Genomic DNA, 21,230 nt, shown 5'->3' with positions numbered 1-21,230 from the left:
AGTATAGTATAGTATAAAACTGAACATTGTGTGCTGATGTAAGTACGATGAAGAGACGCAAAACAGCACAGAAATGTACAGTCTGAAGACACAGTCTAAGACAATTACGTACCTGGTTGAGGTGCTGCTGCATGTGAGGAGTTTGGGTCTCCATAATGCCCATAATGAAGTGAAGAATTAGGTGGTCCAAAACCTGCAGAAAAGCCTCCCACTCTTGGCTGGGATTGGGAATATGGAGGAGCTGTAACATAACCTTGTTGACTCATGATGGCAATATTCTCATTCCAAGTTTGGAGTTCTCTTCAGGAATCTGCAAAAGAGAAAGTGATACCTGCTATTACTCTTCATTCTTTGGAATATTTTAGAAGGCTGAGAATTACATTCCCAAAAAGACAGAAGACACATTAGAAGGTAAAAATTGACCTGGCAGGATAAACAATTCTCTTGTTTGACAGGTTGCTTAGTTTCCTCAACAATGTGAATTTAAACAAATCACTGAAATCATGTGAACAAGATTAACCTCTCCCTGGCCCATGGAGAGAAAAACTCTGAGGATGTGCATGTGGAAGTAAAAAGAAAATTCTAAAAGTGTTCCCTTTAACAGGAAAATCTAAACTTCTAATACAACCGAAAAATAAAGACAGCAAGTCTAATACTCTAAATACTAACTATTCCAAAGAACAGATTGGAACATCAAAAAAAGCAGAGTGACTGGAGTACCAAATTCCTCTAGTCAATCTGTCTCCCATCCTAGCAGACCTATTTTAGATGACAAAGTATTCCACAGTGAAAGTGTTATGGCCTCAGTAGTACCATATGTTGTCCTTGCTGCTTCCATGCACCTTTTTCCTAAGCTTTCGTATCTCGATTTTGTTGTTTTAAGAGAAAGGGAGAATAAACAGTTGAATAACATATTTTCCCACTGTGAGATCTGTTCTAATAGATACTTTAAGAAAGCTTTCAAAAACAGGGAAATCTGATGAATGCTAAACCAGATGATTCTATTTCACATGATCAGTTTTCAAATACAGAGAATTTTCCACCAAAGGTTTTGAAGAATTACTGAGGTTATATACATTGAAGCCTTCAATGCTAATTTCCACTTTTCCAGATAAAAATATTTACTTCAATTTAATGTTGAATTAAAAACAAAAACAAACAACCAAAAACCAAAAAAACAAACATAAAACAACATAATTCCACTGATTTTATTTATGTCCAATTTAAAACTTTTTTGAGAAATGATTAGGATCTGACCCAGTGAACTACTTCTGTAAAAACCCAAGTACACAGGCCAGGCATTCTAAGAGAACTAGAGATCCATTAAATAAACTAGTATTTCAGATGTTAAACGTTCTTTTCAAATAGCTTTCCCAACCATCTGTATTTCATATTCTCTGAGTTGCAGAATGGGGTGGTCTCTAAGCATCCAAACAGCTCAAGGAGTCGTGCTTCAGAAGCATGTATGAAGGCACTTCGGAATTAGGTACACCTCCAAGATCACAATGTATTCAAGCTGTACTATCACATGGCAGTAGACAGAAACTATACTCATCAGAAAACCCATCTCTTGGATTCTCTTATTAACCACACTGGAGAAAAAAAAAGTTCTACTAATCTTACTCATCAGACAAGAAATCACTTTGAACTGGGTACCCTCCTCACAACCTGTCCATAGTACTAAGCCACGCTTGTCAGCATGGCACTAAATTGCTTTGGATGGGTAAACCTGGGGGACTGCCTCCTATTTCTTAGTTAAGAAGATAAGATCAGAATAGGAAGAAGAAAAAAAATGAATATGTTTACATAGAGAGGCTTCTTGCTGTCAGCCATACTTTTTTTTCCTTTCTCCACCCCCATCTGAGAAGACATGGCAGTGTGTTTTAGTTACTCCAAAAGACAATAAATCAGTACTAAATTAACTACACAGTGGTATAAACGTATATATATTTTAAATCTATAAAGAGATTTTCACACTGAGCAACAGCCAACACCTTCAGCTATGACAGCATCCAGGGGAAACGACTTCCTCCATTGCTTACTCACTCACAAAATCTTGCCACGTCGAACTTCCCACAGACAGCATAAACACATGCAGGCTATGCTGATGAGAGGCAGCAACCAAACACAAAAAAAGCTTATAGAGCACAGTTCCAGATTCTACTTACGACCAAGCATATTTAATTGCTTCCAAAGATATGGGCATAGAGAAACTCAAGATGAACTAGCTTCAGCAACACCTATGATACCAATAGGAACTGACTGCCTGAATTTTATTAAGTTCTAACAAGAGACATACAGATTCTGTCTGGAAATCACACGAGAAAGATCAGAGGATGTGCTAACCTGAAAGCTTTCCCTAGGTTTATTCACTACAAATATCAGTGCACAGGACAAAACTTCTTGTCTCTCTTAGCCCCAGTTTACTTAATTCCCCAAGGCCTATACAGCACTAAAACAAACACTCCTCCACAAACTGCTACTAGAGGACTGGTTGTCATCTTTTTATCCAGAGGATTGCTCTATTTACGCAATGCTCTGCTGCACCAATACCGCTGTGAAGATGTAACACTCCATTAAGTACATGTAGAGGATAACAGAGTTAAGAATAAGCATCATGATCTCAGCTACCTGAAGGGGAACTGTTAACTTTATATTATTTTTGAGACACCATGCTTGGCAATGTAACATCTGGAAAGAAGTACTGCTCCTCCCCAGAGCACTCTACAACATCATTTTTGCAAATAATGTTTGGTACGCATACCTATACACATACAGACATATAAAAGGAGCACAGCTACATGCATTACACTTACTTTTTATAACACACATTCTGGAAAAAGAAAGCAGAAGGTGTCACCGACCCCAGCTCCGTGCCCAAACGGCACACGGTTAGCACCTGTCTCCCCATTACCTGAGGCCGCACGTCAGTCAGCACTGTACCAGTTGCTGCTCGGAGCCCCGCGTGAGACACGCCCGCCCGCCGTGCCCCCACACACGGGCGGATGCCCCCGCACAAGGGCTGCCACCAGCTCCCCCGATCTCCCTCTGCCGGGCCGGCTCGCAGGGCGACCCCTAAGCACCCCGGCACAGCTACGAAGCATCCGCTGTTCCCCACACGGGCGCAGCCACGATTTTCCCTCCCTCTGCCCCCAGCAAAAAGCAGCGACCGCGAGCCGGGACGGCCGTTAGTGCCGTTACCTGGGCGCGGCGTGCAGCCCTCACCGGACAGAGCGCGCGCCACCCGCTCACCAGAGTGCCACGTCTGAGCCCGCCGCGCGCCACCGCCACGCGGCCCCCCCGCCCGGGAACGCGCCCGGCAGCGCCTGCGCACTGCCCGCAGCGACGCCGTGCCCTTAGCGGCTAGGAGGGAAACGCCGGGAAAAGGCGCCCGCCTCACGTTTCATTACTACTTTTTTTTTTTTTTTTTTTTTTTTTTTTTGCCGCGTTTACCGGCCTGAGGCGGGACCTGGCTGCTAGCTGCCGGCTTTGAGGAAAATCGGGAAGGGGCCCTTCCGACCCAAAGTGAAGTCCTAGAAATGTGATATGTAGGTCGTTCCGAAAGTAATGCCTCCTGCTTATTTCCATGGAAACTACAGCAGATACAAAGACCACAGTAACACTGTTTGATAGAACAAATTTTCAGCTACAAAACACTTTTTTCTTTTTCAACCTAGTCACCATCATTAGCTACGCATTTTGGCCAGCAAGGAACAAGAGCCTATGTGTTGCAAACAAAATTCTGCACCAGCAGAGGTAACCCATTGCTTTTGTTGCCACTTCTGAGCTGAAACGCACCACCCACCCCCTCATTGTGCTCACTTCCACTGTTTGGTCTCCACAAACAATCAGCAAGCATCAGCGAGTATCAGCGAGTGCCACTGTTTCCTTATGGAGAAATTCAGTGACACACCTTTGCTCCATGTGCACTTCCATGTCAGACACCATTTTGTCAGACTGCCCCTCTGTTGCCATCTGTCACACAGCAACAACATGTAATGGAGTATTGTTGGGAGGGTTCAGCCTCTACTGCCACACCACCACCATCTGCCTCCGACACTGTAGGCCAGCAACATAAAACAGGAGGCATTACTTTTGGAGCGGCCCTCATGCTTTTTCTCACATGCTTTTAAAACATATATCTATGACATTACACACATATACACAAAATTATGCCACCTGAATATCTAGAGTAAAATGCAATATAGGAACATCATGTGTTTGCCTACCCCAGTTTCAGTTCCTGCCTTGGTTGCAGGATAAAAGCAATGTTTTTCTAATTAACACAATAGAAACATGAGAGTAAATGAGAAAGGTGTGTTGGTCCAAGTCAAAACCCCAAATTTTTGTGGGGTTAAGAGTAGAAAAAGGGAGACAGACAAAAAGAAAAAAGGAAAGGGAGGGGAAGGGGAAGGGAAAAGGGAAAGGGAATGAAAAAGGGAAAGGGAGAGAGAAGAGAGAAGAAAGAGAAGAGAGGAGAGAAGAGAGAAGGAAAGGAAAAAAAAGACCAACAAACCAAACACCTCATTCTGCTAAAGGCAGCTTTGCAATTCAGGTGCACCTGGAATTCAGGGTCTACTGGCTTTCTCATCCTTTGAATGCTTGTTCTACAGCCCCAGTAAAGCTTTTGAAAGGCTGAATAGTTTTTACATGGAGCTAGATCTCAGTAACATATATCTCAGGACAAGACTGTCAAAAACATTTATTACTATACAAAAGAATTATGAAAAAACATCCCAGTGCCTTTTAAATAGATGTCAAAAGAAGTCTACAGGAGTATCGTTGCCATGAATGAGTTGATTGAAGCCTCAAGAGGCAACACAAAGTGACAAGAATCAGTCTTGACCTGTCTTCATACACCACTGAATAACGTAAGTGATTTTCTAGCCATTACTGGAACCAATACTATTGGATATGTCAACAAAAATCTGCTGAAACTTTTCAGATCTCTCAATCTAACCAGAATGGAAATGTAGTCCAGGAGGTGCAAGCATCATATGCATATGGTTTTGGCTGCAGAGTATCAGTGACTCTTCCATAAGCAGGATGCAAAACAATACCTTTCAGCACCGCTATGCTGACATTTCACCAGTTGTCCCTCCCTCTTTTTCTGGTTATATGGACACATACAATTACCTTATTCAAAATTCTTTTGAAATCTCAAGCTACTGAGAGGAAAATAATGATATTAAGTTTGGGTGTCCCCTATTTTGCCGTAGAGACAGGCTTGCTTGTACCACCAACCCTGTTGTGTCTAGTCTGCAGCTATTAACAGTAAGCAGCTGTGGATAATTCAGCACAGAAGAGCACTTCACTTACTTTGCCACTGAATACTTACTATCAGATTTCTCCTCTGTGAAATCAGCTCTAGTGAGGTTGATCAGCAAAAGATAGCAAGGAGAAGCAATTGCTATGGTCAGTTCTTCCCCTGTTTCAGGATGGCTCAGGATGGCTCTTTTCTGGAGACCACAGCTTTTCCTTCCATCTGCATGGAATGCTGACAAAAGGCGTCCAGTGTGCCATGATCCTGACATTCTGAAGCTACAAATAACACTCATCTACAGTTTCCACCTGTAAACATTAAAAGTAATTTAAGGTCTTCTATTTCAGAAATGTGAAACATCGTTAAAGATTTAAGTACATTACTGATCTGGAAAGTAATTTCATAAAAAAAAATATATATATATATACTGCAGGATTGCTAAACTTCATTTTAGTTAAATCATTTTAACTAAACCATAAAATCTGAGTCAGATTTTTCTTCTCTATAGGTGTTGAAGGTTTTGTAGGTTAAATTACCTTTCTTTAAAATCATTTCATCCTGAAGTTGTACCTATGCAACCAACACTATTGAAAAAGAATATGATTTCAGATACTTGAGATCTAATTTAGAGTTATTACAATTAAACTAAGTAGAATATTTTTTCTAAATCTAGATGCTTTTTTTTTCATTCTGATAAAAAAATAGCAAATCCTCTGCTTCCAAAACCTTGAATTTAAAGTTCTCATTATATTTTTTTCTAACAGATCTGAAATAAAGAAAACAAAGTCTTCTGTCATTGTAGGAGATATTGGTTACAGAATCAACAAGAGTGCTCTAAAAGACTAATTCAATCCTTCAAAGAGCAATATTTTTTTTTCTTTTTTTTTTCTTTTTTTTCCCACCCCCCCGGCTGACTTTAATCATTTGAGACTGATCTATTCCCTTAAATTATTACCAGCAGCCAAGAAAAAGCCCCTCATGGGCAAACAGACTCCATGTCTCTATGTTATAACACACTACATTAAGACAACGTATGATTCAGCGAAACCTAAATCCTAACCTAATCTTCCCATTTAGAGGATGTCTTTAAAAAATGTCCTTAGCTGAAGCTGCCAAAAAGAATGAGAACAACTATATGATACGTTTGAGATACAGACATGTATCTCTCCTGGTGATAGCTACAGTAAGACAATTAACATTTATTGTGTTAATATACAGCTGTTCAGTTAACATCTGCAGTTCAGTGCTATATCATTTTTTTTCTATCAAAATATATTCTAAACCCTTTCTTTAAGGCAGGATGAAGACAATCTCAGGTATGTTCTTTAAGAAAAGAGGTTTATCACAAGGAATGGCTCATAAAACTCCCAAAGTTCTACATATTAAAAGGCTTTTTTTTTTTTTTTTTGGTGGTGGTGGTACTGTTTTTCTCTTAATTTCACGTGTATGTTCTGCAGACATAACAACAGGTTTGTTTTTGCATAGCATCTAAAACTCCTAAAAGGTGCTTACATGTCCTTTTCCTATGTTGCTTATAATAAATCACAAAAGTCTTTAATGTTTTGTCTTCTGTATAGTTATGATCTATGGACAGCAGTTTACTGTGAAGCATTTTACTTTAGAAGTAAAATGGAAATGAAAATTTACAATGTTGTTGAAACAAAAGAATAGGCAACTTTTTTTTTTTTAAAGCAATGAAATATTGAAGGGATCGTGGTTTTTTTCTGAAAAAGAAGTGTGACTGAGGTCAGACTAAAAAATGTGAAAAAGATGAAAGATTAGTATTTCAGGAAACAGCACCCTACTGAAAGAAGAAACACATCAGTACTTTGACTTGTTGTATTTCTCATATAAAAAACTAGGCACTCTGTAATCACAAATAGGATTACAATAGAAGTGAATACTGATCTCTCAGTTAAACAATTTCAGTAGCATTTAGAAAATATTATTAAAGTACACCCTTTAATGATTGCCCTATATATAACAAAAGCACAGCCAGAAAAGGGTTTTTAGAATACAAGGCTGATGTAGCTGCTGTTATTTGGAGGAAATAACACAGGTGATGTTAAAATCTTGGGCATACAGTTATTGGTAAATAATTTTCTCTTAAATAATTGGTCTTAATTAGATACTTCCTATATATAGTGACTATCCACTACCCATTAGTCTTATTTCACATTAAATGACAAATTAACTTTTTTTTTTTCTTTTTTTCTTTTTTTTTCCCCCCCATGATCAGACACTAATGAAGCAGTTGATTAGTCAGAGTACCTAGACCCAAAATCAAGCCTGGCCAAACAGAGGGGCCACTGGGACACAGGATCACAAAAGAGATTCTTCTTTACTCACTATCTGACTGAGGACCTCTTGCTCCATCGTGATGGAAAACAGTTCTATCTCAGGCTGCTTGCAGCATACCATATACAAAGAGGTCTTGACCCCTCACACTCATTAAAGTTTCCCAAATATTTTAAAGATGTAAAGCTGTAAATCCGAGCACCCTGCTGAAATTCCAGTTCACAAAATTATAGCCTGTCTGTCTGAATTCCTCTGCAAATTCATTTAACTGAATATTAATATCTGTTCCCTGTTGTGAACTGAAGACTTATTGCACTTGTACAGTTGCTGGTTGCCTCTGAACAGCTGCATTGTTCTGCCCTAGAAATGGCTGCATTTTGTTAGAATCTGTATTGGCAGAGGAGAGGAAGGGCTGGGAATATGTCATTCCCTCTCAGTCTCAATCATCTTTAAACAACAGTGGCAAATGGTAAATCCCCAGTGATAAACCCTTTTGCCTTTACAGTCCTCAACAGAGGACAAAAACCAACCTCCACAGAGGACAGTCCAATCCTTGCCTACCTCAAAAAACATTTGTAAAGTTTACTGGCACATTTGCAAACATAAAATTATGTTTATATAGATAAAGCATGATATGTAAGTGAAATGGTGTTTAATGCCATTATTTCCCTGAGACTCTCTCTGGGTCTTCTGAATAGGGCACCTGCTTTAAAGCTAAGTTACTGATTTCTTGTTAACTTGTCCTCTTAGGTAAAACCACTCTTTCCCCAAAACTTGGCAAACCAGAAATGATTATAAATGTTCTAAGGACCACAAGATCTATGCAAGTCAAATATTATAAAAACAAATGTGCTTTTGAAAAGTCACTGTAGCTGCTTTGCTAGGAAAGATTTTCTGGCTAGTTTAAGCCTCTGGATTTTTCAGTGTCTGCAAACTGCAAGGCTCATCTGCTTACTCTCAGTGGCTGTTGCTATTTTGGTTTTCTAATGAAATCAACATTCTTGCAACTTGATCTGGAACATTTACAGGAGATAGACTCAGTGTTCTGAGAAAACTGCTGTGATGTTTCAGTTGGGGAATTTCAATTATCATTTCCAATTAGTTTAGTGCTGTCTAAGATGCATGAGAGTGGAAGACTGCATTGCTAGTTCTTTAAGAAAAGAACACAAGACCTGATTATCCTGCTCTAACTGCTACATAACAAGCTGTAACATAAAAACACAGGTGAGAACTTCTCATTATAACCTGATGAATAATGTATGATATATAAAGCACTGTGAATAAACATTAAGGCATTGCTGATGGTCTGAGAAAGGACAGCAGAAAGTTATGCGATCCTTTCCATGTTTGCTTGATTAAAGTATGGAATTTCTGAAACTTAGATACATTTCACTTTTACATTCAAAAGCATCTGAAGTAGCCTTACTTTCATTGGCGTTCATGTTATATCTCTTGCCAGTGTATAAAATTTCTGTGTTAGTAGAGTCTTGCTAGAGAAGAGTACTCAAGTGTACTGTCATAAAAACAAAAGGAAATTATATCTGAGCAAGAAGCTGCCAAACACTTCATAGAAAACTATTTGATTAATTTTCTCTGCTCTCTAATTGGAAAACATGGGATGAGTTTACAAAGTTTGTCTTTTCCTTTTGCCCAGTTAATAACTCACTTTCTTTTCAGCCAGTTCTAGTGACCATTCAACACAACTCCTGCTGTTTCATATAATTTCTGTTTCATATAATGGATTGCCTATGGCATCTCATATAATTTTATTCTCTGCCTCTTCTTGGTTGATATGATGAGCAGGATTGTTTTCTACTTGTTAGTACTCAGAAATATTCCTAACTGCTGAATGAATCTACTGTATAAGAAAAACAGCTTTTCAAAATTGCTAAGAAAGCACATGAGATGCTGATGCCTTTGTGTTTATCCATACTCATCTTCACTGTGCTTCTGTCCTACACCACTCTTAATGTAGGAGTAAGAAATCTACTACCTGAACATGGAAAAGTAATATCAGGACTAGGCACAATAAAGGAAATTGATCTATCAGCATTTCTTACAGAAGTTTTGTTTTGTTTTTCCTTTCCAAAACAGAATGCTGTTTTGAGACTGTTTAGATATACCTCTTATATCAACTATTTGATTCCTTCCCCATCACCAGTGAAGAAACCCACATCAGAATTAAATAAAAAAGAAATCATTATTAAATTTAAAAATCCATCACATTATCTGTATATGATAGATCCAACAAAGGAATGGCAGCTGGCATGAAAATAGGAAAGGGCAGGACCAAAAGGCATGCTAGATTTGCCAACTTGTCCAAGATTTGCAGACATTGACAGTTGTCTGGAAATCCAGCAGGTCTGTGCCAATACCAGCTAAGTAGTAGATTATCACCAAAAGCAGAAGCCTGCGTCAAAGGCAGAAGAAAATATGAAGTCTGGAAACTGGTTCTTGGAAAGAAGATGTAGCGCAGCAGGAAAGGATGTAGGATCAGCAGGGGTTAAACATCAAGGTGTTTTTCGAGGGCTGACTTTTCTAGTACGCTGTAGTAGTTGGCAAGGAGTTAGCTATCAAAGCAGAGACCTGGGATTCTTGTTCCGACAGCCATGAATGAAGATAACTGAATTGATTTTTAATCTTTTGAAGTTACTTGCATATTGGGTAAGATTTCATGCTGGGCGGTCCTTGCTGTATCCTCTTTGTTGTTACTGTTTCTCTGGTAAAAATCTACACAGAACCATCCAGATGCAGAGAAAAAGAAATGCTGGTAGCCTTACGCAGCTGTAACTTGATGCTGCAGCAACTCTTTGTGCGCTGCCGCCTTGCTAGATGCTGTAGCTAGATCCACCAACATCAGGCTCACTGGGGAAGACTGAACAAGATGCTATACAATATTTGGGTAGTGCCTGATATTAAGCACTTTGCAAACCTTAGAACTTATCTTATGCAAGGAAAGAGGGAAGAATGGGGTACTATAGAAGGATAAAAACTCTCAAACCATTCACTGACATTTTCTGAAGTTCAAACAGATTTCTCAAAGTTATACTGTAGATTGGCTATTTTCCCCATTTAAAAGGCCCAGATCAAAAGTTAGATGTTAATTCACTACTGTAAAAACTGAACCCAAGTTTCTCGAGGCCCATACTTTATTATAACACAATTTTCCTCTGATTCTCCTGTTCTTATTTTCATAAATTCATTCTTATGAGACTTCCAAGTAGAAAACAATGCGTGCTTTAAACTGCAGTACAAAAATAGTTGATTTTTATGCTGGATGTGAGCCATGCATGCAATCACTTGTGCTTTTTAAAAGCAACTAGTCAAAGGGAATGAATCACTTTTATGCTACCTAACACAAAAAAAAAAATCTCCAAAAAAGATGAAATTTAAGAACTCACCAGATTAATTTTAAATCTTCAAGATCTTCAATCTTCAGTGCCATGCTAAACCATCCTTTAAAATTTTAACACACCACTGAAGCTTAATTCTTATCTCAGGTGATTAAAATCTATTTTTCAACTGAATATGATATGGTTGCTCTTGATTTATGCCACTGTAGCACATCAGAGGAGTGTTCAATATAGTGTATCTGTTTAGTCCAATTAGTAGGCATGAAGTGTTGTATACTTAGGTAAGGAAGAAAGGAGGTCAAAAAAGTAGACTGCCTAAGGTGATTTAATAGACAAAAGATAATGTATAAATTAACACCCATCTTTAAATGACATCTTTGAAGAGCAGGGTGAAGTATTATGGCAGAGTTGATGGATTAAGATGGATTAAAATAAACATAAAACATCTACTTACATTTAAATTACATTCAAGACTCAAAAACTTTTGTGCTGAAGGTACAGTTTCAATTCCCGTAGACTCTGTTAAAAAGAATGTATGCCAAAACCGGGAAGAAAATAGAGTTTTCTTTTCAAAATTTAGAATCTTTCATCAGAGCTTTTTCAACTACTGGAGCCAAAATGCAGTCACCTCATCTCCTGGGAGTTGAAATGGAGAAAGACATGTAAGAGTCTCTCCCTAATCATGAGATAAAAGAAATTTTTGCTTGCTAATGTCAAGTGGTAAGTAAAAACTGCAACAGAATGATATGTGGAAACCAGAATTCCAGATCAGTCTGTGCCTACAGATGATGTGTGACACACTGGCACCCACCTAGGCATAACCTTAGAGTGTATGTCTTCACTACTCCATATCCTAGCGTGGTGAACTGTAAAGTTACAAGGAAACACTTTGTATGAATTGCTGCTATTCACTGTGTTATCAATCAGTAATCCTAAAGGATATTAACTTAGTTTCCATTCGCCATTAATAAACTTCAGCTCATGGTTGGAGTTACTACTGTGTTACTATTACTCATTCCGCAAAGAACAAGACAGGGAACAAAGAGGTAGGGGCCAGACAAACAGGCAAAGGTTTGACCTTTCCTCAGTATCTAAAACTTTGTCAGCCTTAACTGATTTGGAATGGAGGTGAGGTAATTTGTTTCCAGCAGAGAACAAAAACAAATTAGTTTTCACCTCTTTGAGAGAGGTGTGGCTGAGCACTATTCTTCATTGCCCCCAACACTTGGCAGATTGCGGACTTACAGTTTTTCACAAAACTACAGGGCAACCCTGTGTACTTCAGTTTAGAAAGAGATTTATCTCAGATTCTAAAGCATCACTGGATTTATTTTATATTTCTGAGAAAGTGTTCTTTCAAATCAGATCCAGATTCAGAACATTTCTCTGCATCTTCCACTGCAATTCATTTGCTGGTTTTGAAGAAAAAAATAACAAAACGTGGGACTAGTTCTGAAATTCTAACCGCTAGCCTGATAATGCACAATAGGGATTAAAATTTGAAGGCTTTACCTTTACCAGTGAGAAAATGCTCATGCCTCTTATGAGTGCAGGCAGATATTTCCTGTCTGGCCTTAGAGGCATCTAATAAATATCTAACAATGTTCTATCTTTAATTTCTTTTCTCCTCACTAAAGTCTTCATATTACTGTTTTACAGTATCTTTACCACCACATGTCTGTGCTTTCAGTCAGCAAACCCTATTTAGTTTGCAGTGCACAGCTAAGTTCCTCACGCAATCAAACATCTGGAGTCTATTAATTTCTCTTGTAGGACAAGAGAAACTTGATGGGGGAAAAATGAAGAGCAATCAGCTTTAATGAATGTTAGCTGGAGCTTGAACCTTCCATCAACATATTTCATTCGCTTTGTCCATCATTTTAAAGCTTTTCCAAAAATTAAATCCTTTCCATGTGGCTCTGTTTCTTGTTGCTTCTAAAGCCAAGAGAACAAAATTAAAGCTAGAAATTAAGCAGAAACGTATTTTTCTACTTCCATAAGGTTTGGGGAAAATGTTACGTAGCTTTGCATTCAAAATTTGCTTTTACCTTATATAACTACTGACTTATATTACTGTTAAACAAGGAATATTATTAGGCAATGATTCAGGACAACAACACAGGCTACATTGCCTTGTATTACTTTTAGCTTGCAGATACCACTTTGTTTTAAAAACTCATTTGAAGAGATCTGTTAGATGAGGCCATTTTCAATTCATTTGGAAGAGACTCTATTTCATGTTTTCTTGAATGGCATGGTTTGATTTTTTTTTCCATTTAACGCAAGTGTGCGTTTTTTTTCTGTGTAATTAATATGCAAACAAAACAAACAGCATTGCAAATCTGTTTTCTTTCCCTATTTCCTTCTTTTTTTTTTTCTTTTTTTTTTCTTTTTTTTCATTTTTCCTGCTGATTCTCCCCTTTGGCTGAAATTACATACTAAAACAAAATGTGTATTTTATTAGATTGTTTACAGATAATCTAATTAGAATCTCCAAGAAAGAATTTTTAGGGAACTAGTTGATTTTATATGAAAAAAAATAATCAGATTGAAAAGAATGAAATACATAAAAAGGAGAAAACCATACCATCAAGGTATTTAAGCACTAAAATGCTGCCCATAAATTAGAGATCAAGATATCCCCTTTCCCTCTCTCTATTTCTCATTACTAAGGAATGGATGGAAAGGTCTGCATTTTTAAACAATCCACAGTTGTAGGGTACTTTTGAAAGAAACTATAGGTGAAATGACAGCTTTTTTTTAATTGCAAAATGAAATACTAACTTTTTTTTTTTCTTACAAGTTTGTCAAATGTCTTCTGAATCTAGCTACATATTTTCTTGATTCACATCAGATTTTACAAAAAAATCAATGTCAATAAAACACAAAACTAAAAGCTGGAAACCATAATGAGGAATATTGACCATCTGGATAAATACGAATCTGGGAAGTTAAAATGGTTTTCATAAAAAAAAGACTCACAACTGTAAGGCTGTCCTTTGAAGAGATCAAGAAACACAAGGATAAGTGTGATCTAATTGATGTTGGATTTACACAAGGCTTTCAACAAATTCCTTCACCAAAGGCTTTTAAGAAAACTAAACAGCCATTACTGTAACACAGCTTAAAAGTATAAAGGTGATGCACACTGGAGATTATTTTTTTTTAATATAATTTAAAAAAGTATGAGACAGCTTCTTCTATAAAGAATGACTAATTATTCTGTTTATCTTCCCTTGAAAATGGATGACTGAGGTGAATATGACAGTTGTCTATAAAATAAGTAGCTTAGGGTGGCTGGGCACTTACTGTTAATTCTGGCACAAGACGCAGGGGATGTCAAATGAACCCACTGGATCCAGACTCAAAAAGAAGAGGTGATTCTTCATATCATGTATGGTTGGGGATTACTTTCTAAACCAGCTATCAATATCAAAAGTTATGTGGGCTCAAAAGCAAGCAGGAATAAATCATGGAAAAGAAATTCATAACTGTTATTAAATACACAGGAACTGTATTTGGCTGAAGAATTTCTTGAGTGGTACTTGCTGAATTTCACCTGAGGACAGTAGTGTACATGTCCCATATTCTTGTTCTTTTTCATAAACTGTCATCTTTTTACCCCTTGCAAGGATGTACATCACTTAAGTCTAAGTACTACTACTAAGCTACTTTTACGTTACCATGGCTCATCAATGCTATTGTGCTAAATTTTTTGACTGGCAGTTCTTGAAAGCAGATGAGCAGTTCGGAGTTTGACCTGGATTCTTCTTCATAAAGATCTTATCACAGAAGATCAAATTTCAAGCTAAAGTTTTGCCTGTATTTGGGCACAGATGAATGTTGGGTAAGCTCTGGCATTTGTAATGTGATGACTTTCTAAAGTTAATTTTTGTTGCATAACATTTTTATCAGTCATTGCCTACACTCGAATGTTTTTGTTTTAGAGAAAATGATGGAGATGAGGGCAATGCTTAAATGTCTGTGTTTCCTGTAAAATTTGAAGTTTTCAGTGATCTCCAAAAATTATCTCTGAAACAATGCAATTTATTTGTGCCATAGAGACCAAATATCAACCAAAATGTCATAAACTCCACAAATGACTCCACTTTTATGATAATGTGTCCAGTGTTCTGACCAGCGTTTAGAAATCCCAAAGGATGCAGAGAATGCACTAGAAGATAAGAATACTATTAAAAAGCAAGATAAGCTGAGGCATAAACATTTAAGAAAGTCATATATGGCAAGTGGGAGTAGTTAATGCCCTATGGAACGTTATTTGATAGAGATTAGGACACAGGGAGCTTTGCATCTCCCCATTATGGCAATAGCTTAGTTACAGAGTTCAAATGTGTTGTTTTTTTCTAATTGAGGAACAAGCAACAAGTTCTCTCTTACGAGAAAAAAGTATTAAACAGCAATTTGTTTGGAACTGTTGTTATAAAAACCTCTCAACAGACTACTAGGAAAGAAATATATATTTTTTTCTATCTTTGTTCTCCTGTGAGGACCTTCATCCTTGTCAGTTTAAGCAAAGGACACCACAGTGTAAGTGTTCCAAGTCAAAAGCTTTGCCATCACATCTGATTACTCCTTTCTTTTTTTAATATTATTTTCACAGCTTGTCCTAGAGCTTTCAGTACTACACAATATAAATAAAAACTCAGGGCTTAAAAAAGAATTTCTATGTGGAGATCAGAGGTCTTAGCGCCACTGATATTATCTTTTGCTGTTGCTTCCACTGAACTGTGGAGCACCACGTAGATTTCACAAAGCAGAACGTTAAACAAATACTGAAATGTTCAGCTTTAAGAATCCAAAAACACTAGCACATAATTTTATATAAAACTTAATTTTGTCATTGAAGAGAAATTTCTGCAATGTTCCTCGCGGTGATTTTGGCCAAAATCATTGACATAATTTTACATATCAATTTTCTGTTGTCTTCTGCTATACCAATCAATTTTGAAGTGCTTCTCTCTGCTCTTTTGCTTCAAAGATGGCAAACAGATTAAAGGTGGGACTAACATCAGAGAAGACCAACTACTGATATTTCACCAACTAGATGGAGATATTTCACTTGTCACATAAAAAAAATCAAACTCTTCTGACTTATTTTTTCCAGCTGAGTGATGATTAAACAAGCTTGTTCCACATTATCATTTTACACAGTTCTCCTGTACAGTCAAGAGAGATAAAAGTATCTATATCTAGTAAAAGTTCCTGTCAACTATGTGACCATTCAGATGCAGAAGAGTTTAATTATGGTACACTTTACCTTGTTTTCTACAGTAAGTTTTCTGAGACATTCATAAACAGAGATCAGATTTGATTATTCCTTTTTACCAAAATGATAAAAAATAGCCCAGCACAAACTCAAAAGCACCCTAGCAGTAATATAAATTATTTATATTATTATTATTACTATATAAATTTTCTTCCAAGTAAAATATATGAAAGGCTGATATCCTGTAAGATTTGTTTTCCTAAAAAAAACAAAACAAAACAAAAAACCAAAACACCCTAGTTTTGTATTTTCCGGGGTGTTGGAGGACATTTTTTGCAGCTATATGCCTAAGGATTTTACTGTCACAAAAGTATCTATAACAACTTCTATCAGTAAGAAAAGGAGAGAATTTTATCTACAGCAAGATTTTGCTCAGGGAAAGATTAAAAAAAATGTCTGCTATAGCAACAGATCAACATTGCAGAAGATAGAAAGAATCAGCTAGCCCTCTTGAATTATTATTTTAAATCAGGCTTTTTTTTCACTCAAATGTTGTCTAGCAAACCTCCTTTAAAGACTATTCCCTTTCTGAGTATGGTTTGTCTGGCAAAGTTTTTTTGAAGTATTTAATTTTATGTCAGACCATGCTTCTTCTGCTTCTCGTTGGCCTTTGACTTGTAGTCAGTAAAAGAAAACACTGTCTTCAAATAAATCCTGACATTGAGATAGTGACATTTTTCCTCTGTTTGTTGAGGGAACTTGTCTCTACCCAGTCTTTGGGTTACCTTAGTGTCTTTACATGTCTGATGAAGGGCTCAGGTACCTTAAAGCTTACCTACTTTCTCCATAGTATTTCAGTCTAACAGAAGACTGCCTCTACCTCAGTATTTTGCCTACTGGTTTTTAAGGAACATTGCTATAGCAACTGGAAGCATCACTCCATAGACATCGAATTGACAGACAAATAGGCTTAGTTTTAAGCCCTCAACAGCTATCAGTTACTTAGTAACTTAAAAACCAAGTGTTTTCCACTGTCCCAACATCTCTGAATATGTTGAACTAGCCATCCAAAACCACTTTGTACTGACACCTTTTAAACCACTCCAATTAAAGCTACAGGAGCTCAGGTATCAACAATTAGACTACTCCAAGTCAGCAACTGTGAGCAGAACTGCATATAGGCCTTGTAATGCAGCACTAATAAACTTCACACAGAATCAGTTCTTTTTATGCTTATGATAAGGTTACCTTCTGTTGCTACTATTGATAGCACCAGCTGTTGATAGCATCAGTAGAGAGAATTGGTATAACTGGTATCTCATTCCACCAGTTCCTTTCCTCTCCCTGATGGAAAAGTCAGCAGTCTGCTTAAGAACAGGTATTATTAGGGTCTAACAATGCTTCAGATCATTGAAAAACAGCAGTGGATGCTGAACTATACTGAGGCTACAGAGAACCAGTGAAAGAAGCAATTTTAGGACTGGGAAATTGTGAAGTTTTTCCTTTTTTTGAGAAGGGGACATACCTATAGTGCTGCAGTCAGTGCATGCAGAATGGAAATGAAAATCCTAAAAAAGCTTTCAATATAATTATATCATTAATTCAGAGGATGCACACAATGCTTCACTTGAAATTCTGCTTTCTTCTTTGTTTTGAGTATGAACGCAAGAAATGGGTAAATTTTAAAATGACTGGCACCATTTACTAAAGTAAACCTATGTCCTAAATCATCACTGGGAAATATACATTTCTTTCTGCATTTGTTTTGATTTAGCTGCCGTGAGAGACTCATGTTTAAATGCAGGCTTTTCTGCCTCATGGCCAAGTCTCTTTGTGTGCACTTCCTAAGTGTTACTTACTTTACTTTGAAGGTGGGCTGAGCATAGGAATCTGACGAAAGAGTGGGCTGTGCCTTCGATCTGAGAGCTCTAACATTCTTCTGAATGAATACATTTGCTAGTGCAGTACGCAGCAGCAGCAACAGTGTGGTGCTCTGGGTCTCCAGCTCTGCCTCAGGCTCGCTGAACATCTGCAAGACAATTTTTTTATGTTCTGTAAATGAATGCTGCCTAATTGCACCAGGAAAATGGGCACAGGGGATTATATCTGCATTGCTATGAGCGGAGGGGCGCCTTGGGGCTTTAGATTGCAAGGTGGCAAGGAGCAAAAACAGCCTTTGCAAATCGCCAAGGTAGGATCATGAGATGTTGTCAGTGTTTTGTGGACATGAGTGAATAGTTTGCTAACTATATATTGTCTCCAGTGAAATTGTTGGTGTGGATCGTATTGAAATGTTTATTTGACTGTGCTAACATGTTTCGCAAGGATTATACTGGGGCTGATTGTGCTTGTTTCAATAAAAAGTATTGATTACTTTTTGAGAGTTAACAAGTATTGCAAACGTTTTCTAAATGTAAAAGATCTAAAACTGAGATGATGTATGCCTTTCAGCTCCTATACGATTTGCCGTATGTTTTTGAGTGCACTCAGCATATTGCAAAACCAAATCTCATATTAGGAAATGCTGTTTCAGTCATTTATTTGTGATACTTCTCCTCTCTAGGCAAAGAATAAGTACAGCTTTATCATGAGAAAATGTTCTTACTATTTTGGGAATCCCAGAAAGAATTATACCAAGTTATCTCTGTTTTTGGAAAGTTATCTGGTCTTAGGAGCAGCCTTAATAGAAGCCAAACATTTCCTTTTATATTTCATGAACAGCACTGAAAATTATTGAATGGCTCATGAATTATCTTCATGTATAAAATGAAAGCAAAACAGATAGTAGAGAAGTTCAGAAAAAATAAAAATAAGAACTGGTAACCCTCAGAGACAAAAGTATTTTAAAAGTGCTGTTAAAAATCAGTGCTCATTCCATTGCAACAATGACGATTTGTCATAGTTATTGAGGCTTATGTAACTGTATGGGGCTGTGTTCTGTTTTCCTAAACAAGGGGGACAAATTTTGTCTGGATCACTCGGATCAGCAAAATACCATTGGCTGAGACCATACTGGGACTACTCACCATGCAGTGAATTTTGCCCCATTAAATTGAGAGAGATTAAAATACAGAAAAATAGGCAGAGAAACAAGATGCCGAGGGATTTACAGATCACCTTTTAGTTCTTGGTAGTCCCAGTACACCCAGTGTTAAATTTTCTGAATTTATTTATATTATTTTAGGTCAGTAGCTCAGTTATTTAAGCTCTAACTTTCTTAACCTGTCAATATACTTCTTAATTAGTCACATTTAATTTACTGGATCAGTTAACTTTTTCACAAATAGCATAACAGTATGTGAAAATCTATTTCATCTTATAAAAGAAAGTCTTTTTAGTTCCTTGATCAAGGAAACAACATCTTTCCCAATTATTTTCAATGATTTTAAGTCCATAGTGTTAACCATATACAATAATAGAACTATTTTTATTGTGTATATGTATCCGTTTCTTATTAGTGAGGGTTTTTTTGGTGTTCTAATATTTTGCAAAACTTGAACGTGTTTCAAAAGTTTTCCTACCGATAGGCAGCTGTTGCTTTGCACGTAAAGCTCCTGGTAATAGATAACAGTGGAGTCCTGCCATCTAGTGAAAATTTATAGCTAGAACTTCAAAAATTATAAGTAACAGAAAGGCAACTGACATTAATTATGTAAAACTAAAAGTAAAAAGCATAGAAATTTGAACACAAGATTATGAATAAGTTTTTCTGACAAGAAAAAATAGGCTATACCAGATACTTTTTCATGTTCACATCCTAGACAGCAGCCCTGAAGTCTGGCATCAATCTTACCAGTTGGGGCTTGAGAAGGAAATGCACGGTAACTGTTGTGACTTTGCACTTTTTCCAATGGGAAAAATCTTAGGAAGCTATTTAGGAACTAAAAAGCATGAGTTTGTTCTCTTGACAATGAAACCAATCACAAGGCCAATATCACACTTAATCATATATGTGTTATAAGCATGGTGGACTTTGTGAATTCCAGATCATTCATTTCTCCATACTTATTAGTGGGTGAGATCAGTGAGACTTGAAAATTGACACTCGTTATCTGGCCAAAAACCTGAAACTTAGTGCTGACAGGTCACAGCTTTCTTTGTAACTCACCTTGTCGGAAGGCTTCGCCATCCTTCCCAGGGAGTTTGGGCTCTCTCAGAGGTACGCAGACCTGGGTCTGCGGGTCAGGAACCAGCACCAGGCTGAAGCTCTGCGAGGCGGGTGGTCTGCAGAGAGACAATGTTTTCAGCTTCTCTTTTCTTATCCATGAAAACTGACACTAGTAGCAAATGGAAGATTGAATTATTCCCCAACTACTGCATACTCATTTTTGCCATTGGCTCTAAAATCCAAGGATGGTGTTTCCCAAATACAGTTTATAAATATATATAAGTACTCTACTGGGGTATATGAATGTAGATCCAATTGCCAATGTACACCAGTGGAGGTTTTGCCAGAAATGCGTGCATCTGCTTTCAGTATCTCAGCTCACAGATACTGGGAGAGCTGCAGAGGGTTTGCTCTCATGATTGCCAAACTCAGCTTGAGTGCTGTAAATCTCTAGATCACTGCAGTGGGAAGTACATTCAGGCTCTGGTCACAAGCAGAGCACTGGCTGTGATACAGATCTAAAGGAGAGAGGGATATATCATAGAGGGAAGTGAGACAATCTAGGAAGAAATGGCAGGATACAGAAATCCTGAATTAACATTTATCTACAATTTGGTAAAGGAAAAGCTCTGTGTTTAAAACTAATGAAATAAGTCATAGTTCACTACCAGAAAGAACTTTTACCATCTTTACTCATACTCCCTTTTAAAATTTCTTTTTTCATCAAATATGCCTATTTTTTTGTTGCCTAGCTCTAAAAATGCATATGTAAGTAGGATTCCCACTAAAATCAATGAGTTTTGTCTGTAGTGTAAAATATCATATCAAATGATCATGCTAAGTTTTAATAGAGAGATAGAGACAAAATTCTTGCCTTCCCAAGAAATATCTTGGTATTCTTTTCTCATCAGCACATAAAATAGGAAATTTTCATCAGCAAATAATTTTTGAACCATTACAAGATTCAAAATACTTCAATAA

General features: G+C 37.2%; 2 protein-coding genes across 9 annotated transcripts in view; one reads left to right on the top strand and one right to left on the bottom strand.

Annotated features, from left to right (window-relative positions):
- The window catches only part of SEC24D (SEC24 homolog D, COPII component), a 66,684-nt gene extending 48,537 nt beyond the window's left edge, over positions 1–18,147 (bottom strand). Inside the window, exons 1-3 of one of the 5 annotated variants that reach the window (XM_019614743.3) lie at positions 18,001–18,145; positions 5,339–5,571; positions 113–310 (exon numbers count right to left, since the gene is read on the bottom strand). In XM_019614743.3, the coding sequence (XP_019470288.2) occupies positions 113–266 (154 nt within the window). In that variant the 5' untranslated portion in view covers positions 267–310; positions 5,339–5,571; positions 18,001–18,145. Of the gene's footprint in view, positions 1–112; positions 311–2,914; positions 3,151–3,201; positions 3,379–5,338; positions 5,572–18,000 lie in introns of those variants that run through there. The other 4 variants (XM_010709948.4, XM_085222833.1, XM_003205720.5 and 1 more) reach the window with 4 other exon arrangements.
- The window catches only part of SYNPO2 (synaptopodin 2), an 89,695-nt gene continuing 86,528 nt past the window's right edge, over positions 18,064–21,230 (top strand). For 3 of the 4 annotated variants that reach the window (XR_014883021.1, XR_014883022.1, XM_003205714.5), the window contains exon 1: positions 18,064–18,332. Coding sequence is in view for 1 of the 4 variants with exons in the window: in XM_003205714.5 (XP_003205762.3) it covers positions 18,204–18,332 (129 nt within the window). In the remaining 3 variants the exon portion in view is untranslated. The remainder of the gene's footprint in view (positions 18,333–21,230) is intronic. The other variant, XM_085222825.1, reaches the window with a different exon arrangement.

The sequence above is a fragment of the Meleagris gallopavo genome, chromosome 4 (assembly GCF_905368555.1).
Source record: "Meleagris gallopavo chromosome 4, MGAL_WU_HG_1.1, whole genome shotgun sequence".
NCBI classification, from domain to species: Eukaryota; Metazoa; Chordata; class Aves; order Galliformes; family Phasianidae; genus Meleagris; species Meleagris gallopavo.
The sequence above is the reverse complement of the archived record's forward strand: the minus strand, read 5'-3'. Positions and strand labels throughout refer to the sequence as shown.